The 13,407-nt window shown below is 44.8% G+C and overlaps 1 protein-coding gene, 2 non-coding genes and 9 pseudogenes across 3 annotated transcripts; all 12 read right to left on the minus strand.

The window, feature by feature from the left end:
* Positions 1 to 1,348: 1,348 nt before the first annotated feature.
* LOC149272907 (5S ribosomal RNA) lies at positions 1,349 to 1,467 on the minus strand. The gene has a single exon (XR_016279514.1). It is a non-coding gene; the product is annotated as a 5S ribosomal RNA (ribosomal RNA).
* A 191-nt stretch (positions 1,468 to 1,658) lies between these two features.
* Positions 1,659 to 1,777, minus strand: LOC149272908 (5S ribosomal RNA; annotated as a pseudogene).
* Positions 1,778 to 1,976: 199 nt separating this feature from the next.
* LOC149272909 (5S ribosomal RNA) lies at positions 1,977 to 2,095 on the minus strand. Its single transcript, XR_016279513.1, has one exon. It is a non-coding gene; the product is annotated as a 5S ribosomal RNA (ribosomal RNA).
* Positions 2,096 to 4,424: 2,329 nt separating this feature from the next.
* LOC149272910 (5S ribosomal RNA) lies at positions 4,425 to 4,543 on the minus strand (annotated as a pseudogene).
* Positions 4,544 to 4,734: 191 nt separating this feature from the next.
* Positions 4,735 to 4,853, minus strand: LOC149272911 (5S ribosomal RNA; annotated as a pseudogene).
* An 847-nt stretch (positions 4,854 to 5,700) lies between these two features.
* On the minus strand, positions 5,701 to 5,819 carry LOC149272912 (5S ribosomal RNA; annotated as a pseudogene).
* Positions 5,820 to 6,315: 496 nt separating this feature from the next.
* On the minus strand, positions 6,316 to 6,435 carry LOC149272913 (5S ribosomal RNA; annotated as a pseudogene).
* A 207-nt stretch (positions 6,436 to 6,642) lies between these two features.
* LOC149272914 (5S ribosomal RNA) lies at positions 6,643 to 6,761 on the minus strand (annotated as a pseudogene).
* A 510-nt stretch (positions 6,762 to 7,271) lies between these two features.
* Positions 7,272 to 7,390, minus strand: LOC149272915 (5S ribosomal RNA; annotated as a pseudogene).
* A 491-nt stretch (positions 7,391 to 7,881) lies between these two features.
* LOC149272916 (5S ribosomal RNA) lies at positions 7,882 to 8,000 on the minus strand (annotated as a pseudogene).
* A 183-nt stretch (positions 8,001 to 8,183) lies between these two features.
* On the minus strand, positions 8,184 to 8,302 carry LOC149272917 (5S ribosomal RNA; annotated as a pseudogene).
* Positions 8,303 to 9,684: 1,382 nt separating this feature from the next.
* On the minus strand, positions 9,685 to 10,638 carry LOC149272918 (olfactory receptor 52D1-like). The gene has a single exon (XM_089506632.1). It carries the CDS (start codon positions 10,636 to 10,638, stop codon positions 9,685 to 9,687), a length of 954 nt encoding a protein of 317 aa, XP_089362758.1.
* Between the last annotated feature and the right edge of the window lie 2,769 nt (positions 10,639 to 13,407).

The raw sequence follows: 13,407 nt of genomic DNA on the forward strand, positions 1-13,407 counted from the left end.
CGCTTCGCATCAAAGTCAGGGGGCATTCCTGCTGACATCGTTGGAAACAACCCCATTTAAAGGGGAAATGGGCGGGGAGTGAGGCGTGTCCCTTGAAACGGAGAACCGGATAAGTGGTGCTTCTTCCGGGGTTGTCCAGGCCAAACCCGGAGACTTCCCAGGTATGGTGGTGAGGATACTTGTGATAAGATGAGAGGGGAGACCACGGCAGCCACGTGCCTCTCAGCATATGAAGACCTGAATCTGATCAATTCTTGTCCTTAACTTCTCTCCCCTCCCCTTACAAAGGCTGCATGAACAAATCAGCAACAACCAGTAACTTCACAATAGAGGAGAGATCACATAATGAGATGGGGGGCATCCTGTAGATCCTGAGAACAGGAAGTTAAAATGGCCGCTCCCGTAATCTGTGGGATTATTTCATTTATGAAAAGATAGAATTTAAGGAATGTGACGATTATTTCTGGCCCATTAAAATGTCTGGTCCTCACATTAAACCTCAATGTAAAGATTTTATGCCGCTTTCTATGTATTAATTCCAGAGTATCCCGGCTCTTCTGGGTCTGGACGGGCCTGGTCAGTATTAATGGAGATTTGGGGGGGCGCGGGACACCAGCTGGAACCCAGAACAAATGTATGTGTCCAATGAGATACTATAAAGATTTTAGGGCTTTCCTGTTTGATTGTGTTTTTTCCCCGGGGAGCTCGCTTTAAATGTGGAGTCCAGACGGGATAAAATATCCGATTCTCACAAAACCACCCTATCAGGATTGATAATACAGCAGGGGGTTTAAGAGGGAGACCGGACCCCCAAACATGGATTCACCTGTGTATCCAGGGAAAAAAAGGGTTAATATGAAAATGTTACTGCGCATCGAGGGCCGGTTATTAAAGGTTCAGGCTTCTGATTTCTGCTGATGAGGCGACACCGAGATTAAAATGCTTAATTCACAGAAATAAACAAATAATTATAAAAAATAAATCACGATAAAAGATCCTTCTGCCAGGGGCATAAATAGAAACCACAGCCCCCCGGGCTCCCGACAGCTAGTGTGTGCTATTACTGCTTCCACACAACTGGTCTATGTCTTATTTGCTCCCACTTCCAACATACAACATATGTAAACACACTTACACAAATTACCACTTACTCATACTCACGTCCATGCTCAGGAAGACAGGAAGGAAGGCCGAGGCCACGCAGACGTCTGATACACAGTTCAGGATCGAACGGCGACAGTAACAGTGTAAAATAACTCCTGGTCAAGGAAAGGAACTGGAAACCAGTGTAGGACTCTGGGGATTAACAGCCAGAGAAAAGCTCTACCTGGACTGTGAGTGAATAAAAAGCCTACAACACCTGGTATTCCCAGGCGGTCTCCCATCCAGGTACTAACCAGGCCCAACCCTGTTTAGCTTCCAAGATCAGATGAGATCAGGTGCTTTCAGGATGGTATGGGCGCAGGTGTGAAAGCTTTTTATTTTACTTCTCCTATTCTGTTGCTGCTGCTGGTTGTCGTCAGACAGAAAGAATTATAAGCCCTGGGACAGGACAGAGAAGGTGAGAAGGTGAGAAGGTTCAAATAAGGGTTTAAAGCTTTGATGATGAGCAAGAAACACATGGCAAAAAGCTCTCCCCGGACTGTGAGAAAAGAAAAAGCCTACAACACCTGGTATTCCCAGGCAGTCTCCCATCCAGGTACTAACCAGGTCCAACCCTGCTTAGCTTCCAAAATCAGATGAGATTGGGCGCTTTCAGGGTGGTATGGCCACAGGAGTGAAGCTGTTTTATTTTACTTCTCTTATTCTGTTGCTGCTGCTGCTTGACGTCAGACAGAAAGAATTATAAGCCCTGGGACAGGACAGAGAAGGTGAGATGGTGAGAAAGTGAGAAGGTTCAAATAAGGGTTTAAAGCTTTGATGGTGAGCAAGAAACACATGGCAAAAAGCTCTACCCGGACTGTGAGAAAAGAAATAGCCTACAACACCTGGTATTCCCAGGTGGTCTCCCATCCAGGTACTAACCAGGCCCAACCCTGCTTAGCTTCCAAGATCAGATGAGATCGGGCACTTTCAGGGTGGTATGGCTGCAGGCGTGAAAGCTTTTTATTTTACTCCTCTTATTCTGTTGCTGCTGCTGCTTGTTGTCGTCAGACAGAAAGAATTATAAGCCCTGGGACAGGACAGAGAAGGTGAGAAGGTGAGAAGGTTCAAATAAGGGTTTAAAGCTTTGATGATGACAGGGTGGTATGGCCGCAGGAACGAAAGTATTTTGTTTTACTCCTCTTCTTCTGTTGCTGCTGCTTGTCGTTATAAAACCTGGGACAGGACAGAGAAGGTGAGAAGGTGAGAAGGTTCAAATAAGGGTTTAAAGCTTTGATGATGACAGGGTGGTACGGCCGCAGGAACGAAAGTATTTTGTTTTACTCCTCTTCTTCTGTTGCTGCTGCTTGTCGTTATAAAACCTGGGACAGGACAGAGAAGGTGAGAAGGTTCAAATAAGCGCTTAAAGCTTTGATGATGAGCTATAAAATTAACTTGCAAAAATCCAAAATTTTGGGCATAAATATCCCTGCTACCCTGCGGTCGGCAATGACTCGCTCCTTCCCCTTCAAATGGCAAGACTCGGCCTTTAAGTATTTAGGTCTGTGGCTCCCGGCAGACTTCTCCCAAATTATTAAACTTCATTTTTCTGCCCTTCTGGCTACGGCAAATGGTCGGTACCCCATATCTCATGGTTTGGTCGCATAGCCGTACTTAAAATAAATATTCTCCTGAGATTTTTGTATCTCTTTCAGTGCTTGCCTGTATTTTTACCGACAAGCTTCTTTCGTGCCTGCCAGAGGGTCTTTACGCGTTACGTGTGGGGAGAGGGGACGCCTAGGCTGTCCTTTGCACACTTGTCTTGCTCCAAATCGAGGGGCAGCCCCTTGGTTGCCTGATGGCTCCAGGAGCCTTATACATTCCTCCCACCCCACTATCTCGGCTACTCTGAAGGCCTTCAGAAGGGTGACAAAGGGGGCTATACTTACCTCGACGCCAAGTCCGCTTCTCCCATTGACATGCAATCCTGAGTTGCCCATACACATCACTGACGACATGACAAGATCACTTACCTCTGCGCGTTCTGGTCCTTTACGGCTCTGTCACATACTGCAGGCAGGCACTTTCCGGTCTCTTAGAGACCTCCTACACTCGGTTACACCGTCCTTCCACATGACTTTTGTTTACCACGGGATCAAACATTATGTCTCCTCCTTACTGCCTAACACCCAACTCACCAGACCTCTGTCGGGGTTGGAACAGTTATGCTTGGCTGGTTCTGAGCCGGCTCACTTATTGTCCACACTTTATGCTATGCTTCAGGAGGCGTACGGAACCACTAAGCCCTTTTATTTTAGTTTGTGGGAGAGGGACCTGCAAACAACTCTGACTGACGCTGACTGGGAGAAGATGCTCCAACTTACACATAAAGGAGCAATATCTAGTTGGGTTCAGGAATGCAACTACAAGTTACTGTCCCGTTGGTATAGAGTCCCGGCCTAATTGCACCGATTCCTCCCCCAGGTTTCGCCCCTTTGTTGGAGGTGTGGGACTGAGAACGGCACTTACAGGCACATTTGGTGGGACTGCGCTCACATTCGCCCGTTCTGGCTCGCTGTGGTGAAAGTTATCCGTGATATCATAGACCCAGACCTTGAGTTCTCGCCCCAAGGCTTATTGCTACACCATACTCAGGCCTCGTTCACCTCTTACAAGAAATCACTGACCATTCACCTGATCCATGCTGCTAAGGCCATCGTACCCCGATTTTGGAAAGTGCCGGGCCCTCCCCCGATCTCCGCTTGGGTGGCAAGAGTCAATACTATCTCCCACATGGAAGATCTGGTGGCATCTGCCCATGGTCGAGAATATGCCACTGGTCTCAAGTGGTTGCCATGGGCGACTTTTGTATCCTCTCCTCAGCTGCTCGATCTATATCTTACGTAATGACCGCAGCCTTCTCCTGATTTGTTTATTAGGGGGTCTTTACAACCTTGGGCGCCCTGGTCGCTTCCATTCCAGGCCCCCATGTGTATCTGGTGAATCACTTGTCATATGATGCTCAATGACATACCCTTGGAGCACGTTCCTGTTTATATTTCTATTTTTGTTTCTCGTTCTTTTTTATTGTTTATTGACGATACCATTGTCATGATACGTCAGTCGTTACATTACCTGTATTGATTCTGTGTGACCCACTGTGATTTTGTCAGGATGCTTCCATGTTTGCGTACAGCTTCTCGGCTGACTTACCTGGTCCTCTAAACGCCTTGTTTTTGTGAGAAGGTGAGAAGGTGAGAAGGTTCAAATAAGGGTTTAAAGCTTTGATGATGAGCAAGAAACACATGGCAAAAAGCTCTCCCCGGACTGAGAAAAGAAAAAGCCTACAACACCTGGAATTCCCAGGCGGTCTCCCATCCAGGTACTAACCAGGACCAAACCTGCTTAGCTTCTGAGATCAGAGAAGATCAGGCACTTTCAGGGTGGTATGGCTGCAGGTATAAGAGGTTTTTATTTTACTTCTCTTATTCTGCTGCTGCTGTTGCTTGTCGTCAGATGGAAAGAATTATAAGCCGTGGGACAGGACAGAGAAGGTGAGAAGGTGAGAAGGTTGAAATAAGGGTTTAAAGCTTTGATGATGAGCAAGAAACACATGGCAAAAAGCTCTCCCTGGACTGTGAGAAAAGAAAAAGCCTACAACACCTGCTATTCCCAGGAAGTCTCCCATCCAAGCACTAAACAGGCCCAACCCTGCTTAGCTTCAAAGATCAGATGAGATCGGGCACTTTCAGGGTGGTACGGCCACAGATGTGGACGTGTTTTATTTTACTCCTCTTATTCTGTTGCTGCTGCTGGTTGTCGTCAGACAGAAAGAATTATAAGCCCTGGGACAGGACAGAGAAGGTGAGAAGGTGAGAAGGTGAGAAGGTTCAAATAAGGGTTTAAAGCTTTGAAGATGAACATGAAACACATGGCAAAAAGCTCTCCCGGACTGTGAGAAAAGAAAAAGCCTACAACACCTGGTATTACCAGGCGGTCTCCCATCCAAGTGCTAAAGAGGCCCAAGCCTGCTTATTATCTGAGATCAGACGAGATCGGGTGCTTTCGGGGTGGTATGGCCACAGGTGTGTTGCTGCTGCTTGTCGCCACAGAAAGAATTATAAGCCCTGGGACAGGACAGAGAAGGTGAGATGGATAGAAGGTGAGAAGGTGAGATGGATAGAATGTGAGATGGATAGAAGGTGAGATGGATAGAAGGTGAGAAGGTTCAAATAAGGGTTTAAAGCTTTGTTGATGAACATGAAACACATGGCAAAAAGCTCTCCACAAACTGTGAGAAAAGAAAAAGCCTACAACACCTGGTATTCCCAGGCAGTTCCCCATCCAGGTGCTAACCAGCTCCAACACTGCTTAGCTTCCAATATTCAATGAGATCAGGCGCTTTCAGGGTGATATGGCTGCAGGCGTGAAAGTTTTTTATTTTACTCCTCTTATTCTGTTGCTGCTGCTGCTTGTCATCAAACAGAAAGAATTATAAGCCCTGGGACAAGACAGAGAAGGTGAGAAGGTGAGAAGGTGAGAAGGTTCAAATAAGGGTTTAAAGCTTTGATGATGAGCAAGAAACACATGGCAAAAAGCTCTCCCTGGAAAAGAAAAAGCCTACAACACCTGATATTCCCAGGGGGTCTCCCATCCAGGTACTAACCAGGCCCAAACCTGCTTAGTTTCTGAAATCAGACGAGATCAGGCGCTTTCAGGGCGGTATGGCTGCAGGTGCAAAAGCTTTTTATTTTACTTCTCTTATTCTGTTGCTGCTGCTGGTTGTCGTCAGGCAGAAAGAATTATAAGCCCTGGGACAGGACAGAGAAGGTGAGAAGGTGAGAAGGTGAGAAGGTTCAAATAAGGGTTTAAAGCTTTGATGATGAGCAAGAAACACATGGCAAAAAGCTCTCCCCGGACTGTGAGAAAAGAAAAAGCCTACAACACCTGGTATTCCCAGGCGGTCTTCCATCCAGGTACTAACCAGGTACAAACCTGCTTAGCTTCCGAGATCAGGCGCTTTCAGGGTGGTATGGCCACAGGTGTGAAAGCCATTTATTTTACTTCTCTTATTCTGTTGCTGCTGCTTGTCGTCAGACAGAAAGAATTATAAGCCCTGGGACAGGACAGAGAAGGTGAGAAGGTGAGAAGGTTCAAATAAGGGTTTAAAGCTTTGATGATGAGCAAGAAACACATGGCAAAAAGCTCTCCCCGGACTGTGAGAAAAGAAAAAGCCTACAATACCTGGTATTTCCAGGCAGTCTCCCATTCAGGTACTAACCAAGCCCAACGCTGCTTAGCTTCCAGAGATCAGACGAGATCGGGCGCTTTCAGGGTGGTATTGCCGCAGGTGTGAAAGCTTTTTATTTTACTTCTCTTATTCTGTTGCTGCTGCTGCTGCTGCTGCTTGTCGTCAGACAGAAAGAATTATAAGCCCTGGACAGGACAGAGAAGGTGAGAAGTTGAGAAGGTGAGAAGGTTCAAATAAGGGTTTAAAGCTTTGATGATGAGCAAGAAACACATGGCAAAAAGCTCTCCCCGGACTGTGAGAAAAGAAAAACACTACAACACCTGGAATTCCCAGGCGGTCTCCCATTCAGGTATTAACCAGGGTCAACCCTGCTTAGCTTCCGAGATCAGATGAGATCGGGCGCTTTCAGGGTGGTATGGCCGCAGATGTGAAAGCTTTTTATTTTACTTCTCTTATTCTGTTGCCGCTGCTGCTGCTGCTGCTGCTTGTCGTCAGACAGAAAGAATTATAAACTCTGGGACAGGACAGAGAAGGTGAGAAGGTGAGAAGGTGAGAAGGTTCAAATAAGGGTTTAAAGCTTTGATGATGAGCAAGAAACACATGGCAAAAAGCTCTCCACGGACTGTGAGAAAAGAAAAGGCCTACCACACCTGGTATTACCAGGAATTCTCCCATCCAGGTACTAACCAGGCACAACCCTGCTTAGCTTCCAAGATTAGACAAGATCATGTGCTTTCAGGGTGGTATGGCTGCAGCTGTGAAAACTTTTTATTTTACTCCTCTTATTCTGTTGCTGCTGCTTGTCATCAGGCAGAAAGAATTATAAGCCCTGGGACAGGACAGAGAAGGTGAGAAGGTTCAAACAAGGGTTTAAAGCTTTGATGATGAGCAAGAAACACATGGCAAAAAGCTCTCCTCGGACTGTGAGAAAAGAAAAAGCCTACAACACCTGGTATTGCCAGGCGGTCTCCCATCCAGATATTAACCATGCCCAACCCTGCTTAGCTTCCAACTTCAAACAAGATCGGGTGCTTTCAGGGTGGTATGGCTGCAGGCGTGAGAGCTTTTTATTTTACTCCTCTTATTCTGTTGCTGCTGCTGCTTGTCGTCAGACAGAAAGAATTATAAGCCGTGGGACAGGACAGAGAAGGTGAGAAGGTGAGAAGGTTCAAATAAGGGTTTAAAGCTTTGATGATGAGCAAGAAACATGGCAAAAAGCTCTCCCCGGACTGTGAGAAAAGAAAAAGCCTACAACACCTGGTATTCCCAGGCATTCCCCCATCCAGGTGCTAACCAGGCACAACCCTGCTTAGATTCCAATATTCAATGAGATCAGGCACATCCAGGGTGGCATGGCTGCAGGCCTGAAAGTTTTTTATTTTACTCCTCTTATTCTGTTGCTGCTGCTGCTTGTCATCAGGCAGAAAGAATTATAAGCCCTGGGACAGGACAGAGAAGGTGAGAAGGTTCAAACAAGGGTTTAAAGCTTTGATGATGAGCAAGAAACACATGGCAAAAAGCTCTCCCTGGACTGTGAGAAAAGAAAAAGCCTACAACACATGGTATTCCCGGGTGGTCTCCCATCCAGGTATTAACCATGCCCAAACCTGCTTAGTTTTCAAGATCAGATGAAATTGGGCACTTTCAGGGTGGTATGGCCGCAGTTGTGAAAGCTCTTTATTTTACTCCTCTTATTCTGCTGCTGCTGCTGCGTGTCGTCAGGCAGAAAGAATTATAAGCCGTGGGACAGGACAGAGAAGGTGAGAAGGTGAGAAGGTTCAACTAAGGGTTTGATGATGAACAGGAAACACATGGCAAAAAGCTCTCCCCGAACTGTAAGAAAAGAAAAAGCCTACAACACCTGGTATTCCCAGGCGGTCTTCCATCCAGGTACTAACCAGGCCCAACCATGCTTAGCTTCTAAGATCTGATGAGATCAGGCGTTTTCAAGGTGGTATGGCGGCAGCTGTGAAAGTCCGCCTGGGGTTAGAGGAGCTTGGAATTCTACGCATTAAGGCGGACAACAGCAGCAGCCTCCCCTGTAGAAGATAGCAGAGGACTTAATATTACGTCCCCATCCCTAAAGGGTTAATACATACATATATTTGTGTGGGTTCAGTAAATGAGAAAGAGGGACACTGAATACAGCAGGACATCGAGGAACCGGATTAGGTTGCTGTCGTGGGCGGTACAGGGACTGGGGTTTGTTTGGTTGGGTTCCATTCAGCAGAGATGGCCTCCATTTTTTCGGGGGCATTCTATCATCACCTATATCGTGACCATCAATCTATTACGGGTGACAGTAGATAAAGAATTACAGCAGGATTACTATGTGGCATATGTATTGTATGCCATCTCTAGTTTGTGGGAAACTCCTCCTAGACGGTGTCATGTTGTGTGGCCCCGCTGGGTCCTGACTCCTGGCTGTGGTGGGGTGGATGGCTACTGGTGCTTTGCAGTTGGTGGCCAGATTATCCACAAAGCTCAGTTTCTGCCGGCTGATCCGGATGATCCATAACCTATGATTGTGTCAGGGTTCCAGTTCAAGATGAAAACATTGTAATTAGTTTAGTATTTAGTTTCATGACAATTCTGTTTACAGTAACGCCAGGAAGACAGGATAATGCGCTGGCGGATATCTGATTCCGATATAGAAATGGACGTTCTTCTTTGTCACGTCTCCCAATGAATACAAAGCATCTCAACTGAAAACAACTCAAAACATACATTTATTTTTGTTTAAAACATGTGGTATTATTTGCATGGAAGAAGATATAAAAAGCAAACATATTACATAATATTACATACTACATAATATTACATGCCATATACTATTACATATTGCATAATATTACATATTACAAAATATTACATATTAAATATAACATCATATTACATATTACATAATATTACATATTACATAACAATACGTATTACATATTACATATAACATAATATTACATATTACTTAATATTACATATTACATATATTACACACCAACCAGTATTATGAAAAGAGAGATTTTAATAGAATCATCGAGGGTCTCTAGGTAAAATGAGCGTTTGGTGAAAAGGTATCTTGCTTGGATGTCTCCACTCAGTCCATCTGAAATAGATTTATTCTGAAGAAAAACTTATATCCCTGCAAACAACTAGCACTAGTCTTTACAAAAATCCATAGGGTAGGAAGGAGGAGTATTCCACGGCCCCGAGTCCAGCAATTCCTTCAACCTCTACATCTAGACATTTAGTCGTATGGGAAATGTCAGGTTTTTTGGGCTATTTTGTTCCAAAAACGAGGGATTTTGTTGATGCATATACTTAAAACTGACAAAATAACGAGCGCAGAGCTACAAACGCCAGTTTTTTTGAGGTGAAAACCATTTCCGGACGTTGTTACGGATTTCCTTGGTCTTTATGCCATATATAATTGGATTGAGCATTGGGGGGATGATCAGGTACAGGTTGGACAGTATTATTTGAGTAGCAGATGCTGTGTGAGCCCCAAATCTTTGAGATACGAAGGAAAAGAGCGCTGGGATGTACGCTATAAGGATGACGCATACATGCGCGCCACAAGTGCTGCCTACTTTGTGCCGGGCTTCTCTGGATGGGAGTCTGAGGACAGCCATGATGATCATGGCGTAAGACACAGCAATGAATATGGAATCCAGCCCCACCACCAGCACGGCCACCAGCAGACCGTAGACTATGTTTACGCGGATATCCGCGCAGGAAAGCTTGGCAACCGCGATGTGTTCGCAGTAAGTGTGTTGGATGATGTGACTCCCACAAAACGGAAGTCTCTTGACCAAGAAGAGGTGAGGCATTATAAAGAGGGAGCCCCTCAGGGCCACTACTAGCCCTAGTTTCATGACCATCTGGTGTGTTAGGATGGTGGAATACCTTAAAGGGTGGCAAATGGCCACATAGCGGTCAAAAGCCATGGCCAAGAGGACGGTCGATCCCATGATGGAGAATGAATGTATGAAGAACATCTGAACGAGGCATCCTTCAAAGGAGATTTCTCGATGGTTGAACCAGAAGAGTAAGAGCATTTTAGGAAGAGCAGCGTTAGACTGGACGAGGTCAGTGAATAATAACATGGAGAGGAAGAGGTACATGGGGTGACGGAGGCTGCTGTCCTCCTTAATGATAACCAGGACCGAAGCATTGGCCAGGATGGTCAGAATGTACATAGAACAGAGCGGCAGAGAGATCCATAGATGTCGCTCCTCCATCCCTGGGATCCCGATCAGGGTGAATGAAGAGGCACTGAGATTGGACCCAACAGAGGTCGACATGATGGCTTAGAAATGGAATCATTGGTTGGGAGCAGGAACTGGGCCGGTGCTTTTCATGTACCGTGGAGCCGACACGATTGCGGGAACCATTGATAGAAGACTTTGGTTTCAACTGACAGGGACGTTTTCTCAAAAAATCTAACAATAAACACACACAAAAAACAGACAAATGTGATAAAAACATATAATAAATAACGCCTTCTCAAACACTCGCTGTGCTAGTTGCATCAACAGCTGTGGGGCAGGGACCCAAATGCCCTAAAAAACCAGCAGCCCTCCTCCCTGACCTGACTGTAAGAAATGAGAGCAACGGGAACATCAGTTCTATCCCAAGGTTATGATGGAGCCCAGACCACGAGAGACACAGAGATGGGAATATGACTCTTCCCCCATACTGGGAATCGGCATGAGAGTACAGCTACCCCAAAACAGATACCTTAGTTCAGGCAGGGCATTTAGAAGTATAATAATGGGGTTTATTTACTCCGTTTAATTTATAAAGCCGGTTCCTGCTGATCCTATACACATTATCGGGGCTTTAAGGGCTGTAGAACCCTGCGATACCCCCAAACTTACTTTGGTATTAACAGGATTTGAGGGCCTGGAGCTAATTTTACAGAATTAGTCAGAAAGAAAACACTGGAACAAATTCCGAGCATCTACATATACCCCAGTGCACCAGCGGCCCCCAGTGTTTGGAAGGTTCACCATTACCTTGAAAGGGTCAAATAGACTGCGATATATAAATAATAATAACACACTGTACAGCACCGCGGAGTATGACAGCGATATATAAATAATAATAATAACACACTGTACAGCGCCGCGGAGTATGATGGCGATATATAAATAATACCGTATTTGCTCGATTATAAGACGACCCTGATTATAAGACGACCCCCCAAAATCTGAATATTAATTTAGAAAAAAAAAAAAGCCTGAATATAAGACGACCCTATAGGAAAAAAGTTTTACTAGTAACCAGGGTCTAATAATATATATATTGTCAGCAGGGTCTAATAATATATATATTGTCTGCAGGGTCTAATAATATATATATTGTCAGCAGGGTCTAATAATATATATATTGTCAGCAGGATCTAATAATATATATATTGTCTGCAGGGTCTAATAATATATATATTGTCTGCAGGGTCTAATAATATATATATTGTCAGCAGGGTCTAATAATATATATATTGTCTGCAGGGTCTAATAATATATATATTGTCAGCAGGGTCTAATAATATATATATTGTCTGCAGGGTCTAATAATATATATATTGTCTGCAGGGTCTAATAATATATATATTGGCAGCAGGGTCTAATAATATAAATATTGTCAGCAGGGTGTAATAATATATATCAGCAGCAGGGTGTAATAATATATATCAGCAGCAGGGGCTAATAGTAAAGAAACTGCCAGTTCAGCTGTTATTTTGAAATCATGTTTCAATCATAGTCTTTACTTTAAAGAGATAATTACATATTATGTAGTTGAAACTGCACATCTAACGCAGATATATATATATATATATATATACACCTGTGTGCGATCTCATGCGCTTCATAGTGTGTCCCTGAATGGGAGAAATAAAATGTAGTCACCCTAGTCCGGTGACTCCAGGTGTGTAGCCGGGGCAGCGTGTAGAGCTCTACGCGATTCGCGTACACAACTTCTGCTGCAGCAGGAAGGGGGTGCGGTTAGCAGCGGGGGTTGTCTGCAGACCTTCCCCGGCTGTCAGAGATCAGAGTTCCCCTCACTGGTGCGGGGAACTCTCCTCACTGAGAGCTGTAGGCCTTTTAACCCCCTTAATGCCACTCTGCCTCCAGAAATGCCTTTTAACCCTCTATACGCCACTCTGCCTCCTGAAATGGCTTATACCTCCCTATATGCCACTCTGCCTCATAATATACCTTTTAACCCCCTAAATGCTAGAGTGGCATATAGGGGTATAAGGCAATTCTGGAGGCAGAGTGGCACATAGGGGGTCAAAAGGCATATCATGGGGCACAGTGGCACATAGGGGGTCCAAAGGCATATCATGGGGCACAGTGGCATTTAGAGGGTTTAAAGGCATATCATGGGGCACAGTGGCATATAGGGGGTATAAGGCATTTCTGGGGCAGATGTGCATAACTGGGCAGGTTGGAAAATAAAAGGAATAAAAACTAAATATTTTTCTCAATCATAGCTTTTATTTAAAAAAATGAATTAACATTTACTGGTAAAACTTTTTTCCTATAGGGTCGTATTATATTCAGGCTTTTTCTTTTTTTCCTAAATTAATATTCAGATTTTGGGGGGTCGTCTTATAATCAGGGTCGTCTTATAATCGAGCAAATACGGTACAACAGACTCACCGGCCGCAGGGAAGGCGTCCTCTGGATTTCACTGATAACGCGGGATTTCTCTGCTTTTATATCCAGGTCGCAACCGATTCTAACTCCATGCGCAGCCTCTCCAGAGACGCGCTCCGCCGGGAGACAGCAGCGATGGTACCGCTCCGAGACCGCCGAGACCTCTCCGTGCCCAATGTCCCTTATTTACAGTAAATGTTTAACTCTTTCATTCTGGGCCCTTTTCCTCCACATTCTGCTTCTTTCCAACGGAGGAAAAAATGAATTCTATCGTTATATATATATATAAAAAAAAAGAACAAAAAAATAGAGATTTTTAAAAATTTCTCACTGCAGGAAAAATCCGACATCCAATTATCCAGAAGTGTGCGGCGCAAATATTTCGGCATCTGAAATCTGCAGGCAACC

Source organism: Sceloporus occidentalis, unplaced genomic scaffold (assembly GCF_023333645.1).
Source record: "Sceloporus occidentalis isolate IW3139 unplaced genomic scaffold, rSceOcc1.0.p SCAF_403, whole genome shotgun sequence".
Lineage (NCBI taxonomy): Eukaryota > Metazoa > Chordata > Lepidosauria > Squamata > Phrynosomatidae > Sceloporus > Sceloporus occidentalis.

Excerpts from the sequence above, each read along its gene's own strand:
- LOC149272918 (XM_089506632.1), bottom strand. The coding sequence starts at position 10,638 with ATGTCGACCTCTGTTGGGTCCAATCTCAGTGCCTCTTCATTCACCCTG.